This window comes from Ictalurus furcatus, chromosome 4, assembly GCF_023375685.1.
Source record: "Ictalurus furcatus strain D&B chromosome 4, Billie_1.0, whole genome shotgun sequence".
Lineage (NCBI taxonomy): Eukaryota > Metazoa > Chordata > Actinopteri > Siluriformes > Ictaluridae > Ictalurus > Ictalurus furcatus.
The window spans coordinates 27,144,529-27,155,460 of NC_071258.1; the positions used below are offsets into that span (position 1 = coordinate 27,144,529).

Genomic DNA, 10,932 nt, shown 5'->3' on the forward strand with positions numbered 1-10,932 from the left:
TACAGTACATCCAGTACCAAATGATGCCCTGTCTGTGTGTTTTTTTTCTTGAAAACAATTTACGCCCCCCTTCCGAGCTCTCCGTGCATTTTAAATAAATAAATAAATAAATAAATAAATAAATAAATGTATTGTATCTGTCGAAATAGAATAACATGAAGAGACTTTAATTATGAAAGGTGGCTGCCATTTTTAAATAGATTTGGTTAGCCGTTAGCATTGTCGTTATCTCAGGCAGAATCCCCGATAGTTCCATAATATACAGTATACTGTATGAAGTGCACTAGGTGGCATGTGGGAGGCGTTATATACTGCCCTGCGTAGTGTATTTGTCTACGGAACAAGGAGGGAATTGTATTTCAGCCTCCGTTTTTCATGGACCGTATAAGGTAAGTAAGAAAGAGAAAGTAACGAAACTTTTTTTTAGTGGAAGGTGAATCAGCCTTAGCACTATCACTTTCTCTGCTGGTGGTAGATTTGGCTCCTGTATGAAACTTTAAAGTTTGTTTGTTATTTATTTCTTTTCTGTTATCTCAGCTGTCTCGACTTGCCCGTACATGTCCACCGGAAATGAATATTCATGAGGGCAGAGCGCGAGATCTGGACACTACAGCAGCGTCGCTAATGGAGAGTTGATGAAACCGAGTCCAGTGTGTGTGAGAGTGAGGACTTCACCGACAGTGAACATTAAAATGTGTGTATGGTATAATGTTTGAGTTCTTCTGCGATGGAGGAAAGTTTGTGGTGCGAGAAAACCTCCTCCAGCGTCATATCTACTTTACCGGTGTGGATAATTGAATATGCCTGGACTAACCGGATGACGGAGGTGTTACAGGGTATGTGTTACAGGGTACAGGGTATGTGCTACAGGGTACGTGTTACAGGATACAGGGTACGTGTTACAGGGTACGTGTTACAGGGTACGTGTTACAGGGTATGTGCTACAGGGTACATGTTACAGGGTATGTGCTACATATGTTTAGTGCCGAAACGAGTGTATCAGCTACAGCTGTGTTACTGACTTTAGTATAGGGCTGCACGATTGTGGCCAAAATGATCATCATGATTATTTTGATCAACATCGAGATCACGATTCCATCCATCCATCCATCTTCTATACCACTTACTCCTTTTCAGGGTCACGGGGAAACCTGGAGCCTATCCCAGGGAGCATCGGGCACAAGGCAGGGTACACCCTGGACAGGGTTTTTTTTTTATCACGATTATTCATTGATTTTAGGGACAACATATTTTTTATTGCACTTTCACATTTAAATAAACAGACCACTGCTTTCACCAGTATGTTGTGCTACATTCCTGTTAATGTACAAATCTTTGCATCAAATTAGACTGGTCCTTAAAGTGCATCATCTCGTAGAAACAAAATATAAATAAAATTGTACCCAAAATATAGGATGAGTAAAAATAAAAATGCCATCAACCAAATGAAAATATGCATCAAATATAACAATATGCAACCAAATGAAAACGGTTCAGGCGTATGCAGAAAAGGCAATAACCGTGTTTACAGGAGGAGAGACGCAGCCAAATCACCCAATAGAGTGGTGACGCAGGGATGATGTCATTTTGTACCGAAACCCACAAGTTAGCATCACACCGGTTCCCTCGAGAAAAACCCAACAGGATTTTCACATAGACTTTTGGATTATTGCAAAAAATAGGCTCTGTGATCAACAAAAGTTTGCAACACTAACCCGTTTTGTCCATAAAGGTAATTTTCACAAATAAACACAACTTTTATGAAGTTTGAAGCCTAAAAATACAAAAGAAATATAAAGGTAAATGTACGCTATAAACGGACTACACTACAGTTGCTCGACTTCAATGTCACCATCACCAAGCTTCTGACAACTTTTCCAAACTTGATTTAAAACATTTTCAATAATACGGATTTACTCTGTGGATGAACCTTCATCCACTTTTTTTGGGGGGATTGTGCACAGCAAACCTGAACCAGTTTATCTGCAAAGACTTTTCCTGTTCGGCATGATGATGTTTCATGTCCCCGACAAATGTGTATTCTCATTTAGCAGCTGGAGTGAGCAGCGTGCTCTGAAACCTGAAGCGAAGCTTGTAACACGAGTGCTAAAATGCTAACTCGTTTCTGGGTTTTGGCATACAGAATGACGAAGGGAGGACGAACTTTAAACGTCAATACCGCAGTCAATTGTGTTCATGTCATCATGGGCAGTCAAAATCGTAATCGAGATCGATATTCGATTAATTGTGCAGCCCTACTTTTTTACACACACATACACACACCCCGTATAGTGTGTTTACAGTGGTGCTTGAAAGTTTGTGAACACTTTAGAATTTTCTATCTGCATAAATGTGACCTAAACATCATTAGATTTTCACACAAGTCCTAAAAAGTAGACAAAGAGAACCCGATTAAACAAATGAGATAAAATATTTTACTTGGTCATTTATTTATTGAGGAAAATGATCTAATATTACATATATGTGAGTAGAAAACGTATGTGAATCTTTGCTTTCAGTATCTGGTGTGACCCCCTTGTGCAGTTTCCAATAACTGTTGATCAGTCCTGCACATCGGACTGGAGGAATTTTAGCCCGTCCCTCAGTACAGAACAGCTTCAACTCTGGGGTGTTGGTGGGTTTCCTCACATGAACTGCTTGCTTCAAGTCCTTCCACAACATTGCTACATGAGTAAGGTCAGGACTTTGACTTGGCCGTTCCAGAACATAAAATTTAATAATCTTTAACCATTCTTTGGTAGAACGATTTGTGAGTTTAGGGTCGTTGTCTTGCTGCATGACCCACTTTCTCTTGAGATTCAGTTCATGGTTAGATGTCTGGACATTTTCCTTTAGAAATCGGTGGTATAATTCAGAAGTCATTGTTCCATCAATGATGGCAAGTCACCCTGATGTAACAAAACAGGCCCTAACCATGATTCTACCACCACCATGTCTCACCGATGGGATAAGGCTCTTGGGCTAGAATGCAGTGTTTTCCTTTCTCCAAACATAACGCTTCTCATTTAAACCAAAAATTTTATTTTGGTTTCATCAATCCACAAAATATTGTTCCAATAACCTTCTGGCTTGTCCACGTGATCTTTAGCAAACTGCAGATGGGCAGCAATGTTCTTTTTTTTTGGAGGGCAGTGGCTTTCTCCATGCAACCCTGCCATGCACACCATTGTTGTTCAGTGTTCTCCTGATGGTGGACTCATTAGTTAACTGCTAATCCTAAATTTTAGGTCATTTATGCTGATATATAGAACATTTTAAAGGGTTCACAAACTTTCAAGCACCACTGTAATTAGAATACTATTTAATATCCTCATTAATTTTATGGCATTGTTATCAATGAGTATTATAATAATGTTAAAGTCACATTGTTATACAGTCATCAAGGTAAATGAGTCATAGCTTCAGAAGCATCCAGGATGACACAGACCTGTTTAGATGAGGTAATCCACTGAATGCTGAATCCTGATGTGGTCTTGTGTAAAAGTTTTAGGCCCTCCACTGTGGCTGGAAGGTGACCGGAGCAGCCTGACTCTTAAGGATCCATGCAGCATACGTGTGACGGCGGCCGAGTCCTGGATAGTCATCCGGGCCAGAGACATCAAACACTTTGAGCACGTCATGGAGTTCCTGGATGTTACTCACACTTTACTACCTCAGCTAGTGACCCCCATCAAGCACATGAAGATAATGTTTGGCCTGAAAACTTTGGTAAATGTGGTTTAACGATGTTACGGTGATGTGCAGAGCTTGCTTGGTATTTATAGTCTAGCACAATGAGGCAACGAATACCATGAGGTCAAGGTATTAACCAATGTGGTGCTGACATTTATATGGCTTTGTGTATGTTTCAGGTTATTATGTGGATGTTGTGGGATGACCAGAGCGCAGAAAGCATCACAGACAAGATTGTAAAGTTCTTTCCTGACAGCCTCCCACAGTATCATAGAAGTGTAAGTAGATGTTGGATTTTTCTCCTCTAGAGGACACTAAAACCACAAAGAATAGCACAAATAAGACACTATACTTCCTTCAAACCCTTCACATGCTGACGTTTTAAACTTTTCATCAGTAAGAAATTCTGAAAAATGAAGGTTTTTCTGGATTCAGATGATTTTAAAGATATCGGTCCACTTCCACAAACAATGAAAACATGCATTTAAATATGCCAATAATTTAATTTCATTTCATATCATCGTGGTATACTGTCACAGTCCATTTTTTTAGGAATACCCATGTCCCTGCACATTCATGCGATTATCCAAGCAGCCAATTGGTCTATTTCCAGTGTGTATTGAGATGCTCACCACAGCTGTAAAGTGTGTTTATTTGAGTTACTGCAGGCTTTCTGTTCGCTAGGCCCAGTCTGACCGTTCACCTCTGACCTCTCTCATCAACGAGGTGTTTCTGCCTGCAGAACTGCTGCTCACTGGATGCAGCACCAGACTGATTAGATTCTAGAGACTGCTGTGTGTGAAAATCCCAGTAATATGCAAATATAATATTCAAACAGTTTCAAGTAACATTCTGAAATATTCAAACCATCCCAGTGTTTCCCATGGGCTGAGAATTTACTTGTGGTGGTGATTGGCATGGCATGTGGCGGTGATAAACTAGGCAAACAAAGGTTTATGAATAAACTATTTTCCATTTTCAAAATATATAAAAGAAAAAAAACAAACTGATTTTTGACAAACATATCATAATAAATAACTATTTACATTAGGGCTGCATGATTATGGCCAAAATGATAATCCTGATTATTTTGATCAATATTGACATCACGATTATTTATCATGATTATTATTTGATTTTAGGGACAACATTTTTATTGCACTTTCACATTTAAATAAACAGACCACTGCTTTCACCTCTATGTTGTGCTACATTCCTGTTAATGTACAAATCTTTGCTTCAAATTAGACTGGTCCTTAAAGTGCATCATCTCGTAGAAACAAAATATAAATAAATTGTACCCAAAATATAGAATGAGTAAAAATAAAAATGCCATCAACCAAATGAAAATATGCATCAAATATAACAATATGCAACCAAATGAAAACAGTTCAGGCGTATGCAGAAAAGGCAATAACTGTGTTTACAGGAGGAGAGACGCAGCCAAATCACCCAATAGAGCGGTGACGCAGGGACGATGTCATTTTGTACCGAAACCCGGAAGTTAGCATCACACCAGTTCCCTCGACAAAAACCCAATAGGATTTTCACATAGACTTTTGGATTATTTCAAAAAGGGCATGAGAAAACTTGAGCTTGTCAATTATGACAGAATTTAGGAACATAGTGTGAGCCATGACACATTAATTTAACCTTCTGATAAACTAAATGTAATATTTTCAGTTAATTTTACAGGCTGTATGCAAAAAAACAACCGTTAACCTGTTCCACCTTGTAAACAAATACAATAAAGATCAATGTTCAGTGTTTGAAGTCTGTCTATGTGGTCTGCTCCTCTTAAATATATTTAAAGCTACACTATTATTTCCACTGTCATGGTTCTGGGCCGGAGCCAGTTCTCGAATTGCTCTGTATATATTGTGTATATATCTGAATAATCTCATATAGGATGTGATTGGGTGAGTTCATTTACCCGTCAGATGCATAGCGCTTTTGGGGGATTAAATCAAAACATAGAAACTGGAGTTTACTTTTCTAGTGATATCTGGCAACCGTGAGTTTAAATGATGTAAATGCACTGTGAGTTGGTGTAGAAGGAGAGCAGCAGTGTACTGTATGTTTACAGACTGAACAGGTCTTACTCTTGATTATGATTGGTGAGGAATTATTTAATAAAGAAGTTTGAATTAAACCCACCTTTTTGCATTATTATTAATTTACTCCGCCCGATGCCGCTGTGTCTACACGAGCAGGTCACAGTAGCAGGTTCAGTTCATTTTGCGGGATCAATAACAGATGCCGGTTTGTGAGATCGGAAACTTGAGAGAAGCAGATGATGTACAGAGTTACTCTTCATCATAATGGCTTCTCTGCAGTATTTCCACACTTGTTCGGTTGACTGAGGAGATGAAAAGCAATGTGAAAGTAACTGTTGCACGGTGTAGATGCATTTTGGACTTCCTGTAGTCTTTATTCCAATTGCATTGTACAACTCCGAACAGGTCACTTGCACCGGTGCAAATAAATATTTATTCACGGTCACACAAAATACTTTTCAGTCGCAAATGCGAGTGAAATGGTCGCACTGTAAAGCCCTGAGTTTATCTGCAAAGTGTTTTCCTGTTCGGCGTGATGACATTTAATGTAGTGCCATTTAGCAACATGTTAGTGTCATGATTTCCCCTCGCGCAAAGCACTGGAGCTCGCAGCGAAACTATCAGATCGAGCAGTAAAATGCTAACTTTGTTTCCTGGTTTTAACATACAAAATGATGTCATCCCTGCGCCGCTCTATGATGATTGGCTGTAAGTTTAGAAAGCACTATTCGCGGAGGACGAACTTTAAATGTCAGTATCGCAGTCAATCATTTTCATGTAATCATGGGCAGTCAAAATCATAATCGCGAGCGATATTCGATTAATTGTGCAGCACTAATTTACATTATGTAATACATTTTCAATTGTGCCTGTTTGCACAGTCGGCATTGCTTGCTGGAGGAACGTTTAACTTTTCCACTACCATAGGGGTATGCTTCAGGGGTAGGTACATTGATAGAGATTCTGAGGCATGCAGCCAGGTGTTCGGGCATCTCCCACGTTTATTAAATAAAAAAACCCTCTAATTTGTAAAATACTAAGCGTGTTCCCAAGACTTAGTTGGCCGATGGACGCTACAATTATAAACAAGTGTCTGGACATCTCTCTTCATTTGATAACGTTCCAAGCAGGGGTGTTAGCTGGACTGTTAATCATTATTAAATTAAAAGGCTTGCAAAAATGTATTCTCTTATGGTCATTTAATGTTGCTCAAGCGTAAATCTGAATGCATGTAATTTTTACTCTTTCTATCATTTTGGAGTATTTGTTCAAACGTAAGAAGAGCCGACCTACTACAGATGTAGTTTCTCAGACCACTACACATGTACTGCATTTAATGATGGTTGAATTTTTCTTTTGTAATTACAGAGTCACAGGCATATGAAGCTGATGCAGAAGACCCAGCGGGACTTTAGGAATTTTGTTCAGTTACTGGCAAGAAAACCAGAAATGCGCAAAAACTATATTAGAGTGAGTGAAAATGTGTTTTGATATCATTGCAGTGTTTAATTCTACCCAATCAGCTCCAGAATTATTGGCATCCTTCATGAAAATGGGCAAATATTATTTCAATCTTCTATCCCCCTTAAAAACAAGTGTAGTGAAAATTATGGCACCTACAAAGAGGATTTAAAATAAATACAGATTGAAACCAACTGCTTTTAGGGATGCTAATAATTTTGAAATCATGGTAATGCAGGAAAATTGCCCCAAAATAAGAATACATTTTTGTAAAAAAAAAAAATAAAAATAAGTAGAAAGGTTAAAGTTCTCAATTTCCTCAATATCTTTAGCATATTTATTATCATGCTTTGTAGAATCTGATGGAAGAGCAGTATGGAGAACGCTACATCATGAAGTTGGAAGAGAGGTTGTTACATTATTTAGAAGAGCTGAACAAAGCCCTTCCACAACCCACCTATATTGACCAGGTAAGGCCATGTGCATGTGTGTGTCACAGGTGTGAACATCTCATTTGTGTACTTGTCTATTTTCTTATGTAGAACATCCTACATGGATGCTGTAAAGATTTTCACTTCTCAGAAACTCTTAATGCCTGGGATTTGTATCTAAAAACTGTGATTATTATTATAAAGGCCATGATGCTCACATTGAACATCCTTTCAACGGTTTTGACACTTTAGTATGCAATTGTGAGTAATGATTTATCACCCAGAAGAGGATGGGTCGTCTCAGAGAGGTTTTCTTTACCATTATCGCATCTGGCTTGCTCATTAGGAATCTAAATATAAATCTGTCTCTGGATTTCTGTAAAGCTGCTTCATAACAATGTCTGTTAAAATTGCTATACGAATACAACTGAATTAAATTGAATATTTGAACACATTTAGGTTCTAAAACAATCAGGGCAGTTGAAGGGAAGAGAGGAGTTACTGCAGCAATTATTTACCTGTAATAGTGCGTGTACAGCCGCAGCTCTAAAGAAACTGCTGAGATGTGGTAAGTCTCACCCAAGTACGTCTCAGTGTAAATTTTTGACCTTGCATTCAAAACACTGCATTAGATATTCTTCCTTTCCTCCAGCTATAGCAAGCCATATAGATCATAAAAGTACAGAGATGTGTAAGCAACAAAAAGGAGCTCCGGTTGATGGACCAGTGTTTGGGCCTCTTTGTGTAGCTCTTACTCCATCTCTGGAAGAGGCAGAAGAAGATTGGCTGTCCCAGGCATCCGGTCAGAGTTCCTGGCTGAATAGAGATAAGAGTTTGGAAAAACAGAGGACAAGGTTGAAGAAGAAGCACGTTTTAGATCAGACTGACAACCATCCATGTGTGCTTGAAGAACAGTGTCCTCAGATGACTGAGACCGGATTTGTTGCTGCAGAGAAGAAAACTGGAGATGAATTAACAGCGCATCTGTGCTCCAGACATGGCAAGAGAATGGCGAGTATCCTCCAAGAATGCTCTGAGGAGCTGAGGAGTCAGGACGGCAAAACTTCACTGATGCAGGTGGAATGCACTCCTCTGTCACCTCACCCTCCACTTCTCCACTCCTCGCCTCACAGACCAACCTCAGGATCTCCTCTCCATGACTCTTCGTCTACAAATATTTCTCTTTCTTCACAGCCAGAGACTTTCTCCTATCTTTCAGCAGATGAAGAGCGACATGTCGTTCCTTCACAACCGATGGCTTCTTTGCCGATATCTCCAGGACAAGAAAATAATTCTGGTCACTTCTTGGGCCAGAAAAGCAACATCGCATTGTCAATACAAGTATCACCTTCTCCAGGATGTTCAGCACAGCTAGTCACTCCTTCACCATCATGTTCAGTTCAGCCATCCTTATCTCAAACATCTCCATCTTCAACCAATTTTTCACCATTTCCAGAAAACAATCTCACACAGAGATCATCCTTGACTGGGCAGGAATGCTCACTGATGCTGTCCTTTAAGGAAATGTGTCCAGAATCTTCATACCATCATCTTGGTTCATCATCATCATCATCCTTCGCAACCCCAGCGGTGATTCAAGCTCCAAGCCAAAATGATGCACAGGTCTCTTTGGATTCGTATGTAATTTTAGAGTCAAGCAGTGCCTTAGCAGGCAAACTGAGGCTGTCTTCAGAGACTCAGGCTTTCCTCTTGGCCTGTAAGTGGCTGCAGCCTCAAGTGAAGCTCTACAGACTGAGCCGTCATGAGTGCCACCAAGCCACACTGCCAAATCGTGCTCCAGAGCAGTCATCTGAAGAGGAAGACGTAGATGAAGATGTGCTGTTTGATGTCAATTCACTGTATTCGGACTCTGAATCAGACACCCAAGACTCTGATGATTCTGATTACGTTCCATCAAAGAAATGCAGGTACAGGTGAAATGCAAAACAAGTGAATGTTACTGATCCTGTGCAATTATGTAATCTACCTGATATCAGGTGGATTTTGATCATTAACCAGACTTTTATGGTGCTTTGTTTTTATAATGCTGCTCCTCAAACTGCAGATTTGGGTCACAAGTTACATTTGATTTTATTTTTAGCTGTAAAGATCTATTGTATATATTGTATACAAGCAATTGTGTACAATTTAATATGAAGACAACTTGATGTGTGTTTTTCAAATGCCTCAGCTCACAGAAATATTTATTTATTTAATTCTTAGACCATTTTAACATTTTATTGTGTGTTTTGACTGCAAGATAAACGGTGAAACACATTTGTAAGTCTTTGTGAATTCTACTTTTCACTTTCCACTTGCCCAGTCACATCTCCAGTGTGTGTCTGCCCTGAAGGCAGCCTGACATAACTTTGAAACAGCTGCACGTAGCCCGTGAGTGATCACATTTACTGCTGATTCATGAACGTTTGTACTTGTCTGTGGAGTCTAAGGGTTATCACTTGTATTAAACAAAGTTTGTTGACACACTGTTCTTGACAGGTAGTTACCATTATGCAGTGGTGAGTACCTTGAGTCACAGGAAAGTTTTGTATATCCTTGCAAAATGAAGAAAACAAAGACATTTAAAAAAAATTTTAAATTATTTATAACGACAAGACATTTATTGTGTTTGGTTTCACCAAGGTTCTTTTATCACAAATGAGAAATGATGATATTTGATATAAAAAGTCTACACACCCCTGTTAAAACAAAAAGTTTTATAGATAATAGATAGTTTTATTTGTGATAAATATCAATCATTTGTCCAATCTTTTTCCACCTTTAATGTGATATAGCAACCAACAAAATTCAAGTGAAAAACGAGGTGGAAAAAAAAGAAAGAATTTATAATAATAACCTGTTTGTGTAAGTGTGTTAGCAACTCTTAACTAATACTTTGTTAAAGCACCTACAGCTCCTTTAATGTTGCTGTAGGTCTCCCTGGTAAGTTTTTGTCTTGTCCTTTCATCACTTTTGACAGGGTGATCTGTTCTTGATAATGTCGCTGTGATGTCCCATTTTCTCCACTTTTTGCTGATGGTCTTCAGTGTTCCATGGTGCCTTTTTAATGTTTTGGAAATTCTTTTGTACTCCTTTCCTGTTCAGGCCAGAAAATCAGGCCTAGACACTGAAAGGGTAAATTTCTCACTCGTCAAACCTTTTCTGTTGATTTTTCTTTCTGCCTTGGATTGATTGCCTTGTTTTAGTCTAAACCTACATGTCATTTTAGCGCTGTGTAATTCTTTTCTTTTATTTTATTTTATACATTAATAATAAATACCGGGACAATT

General features: G+C 38.8%; 1 protein-coding gene across 6 annotated transcripts; it reads left to right on the top strand.

Moving 5' to 3' along the window:
- Positions 1-198: 198 nt before the first annotated feature.
- Positions 199-10,932, top strand: LOC128606920 (uncharacterized). Of its 6 annotated transcripts, XR_008385774.1 has the most exons (8): positions 431-836; positions 3,506-3,729; positions 3,873-3,971; positions 7,119-7,220; positions 7,568-7,681; positions 8,102-10,033; positions 10,142-10,161; positions 10,623-10,932. XR_008385774.1 is itself a non-coding variant. In XM_053623478.1 (7 exons), exons 2-7 carry the CDS (start codon positions 728-730, stop codon positions 9,578-9,580), a joined length of 2,127 nt encoding a protein of 708 aa, XP_053479453.1. In that variant the 5' UTR covers positions 199-389; positions 538-727; the 3' UTR covers positions 9,581-10,932. The 6 variants fall into 6 exon arrangements, 5 of the variants coding, with proteins under 5 accessions (XP_053479453.1, XP_053479454.1, XP_053479455.1 ...); XM_053623478.1 differs by adding an exon at positions 199-389 and having other exon boundaries at positions 538-836; positions 8,102-10,932; XM_053623479.1 differs by having other exon boundaries at positions 8,102-8,210; positions 8,295-10,932.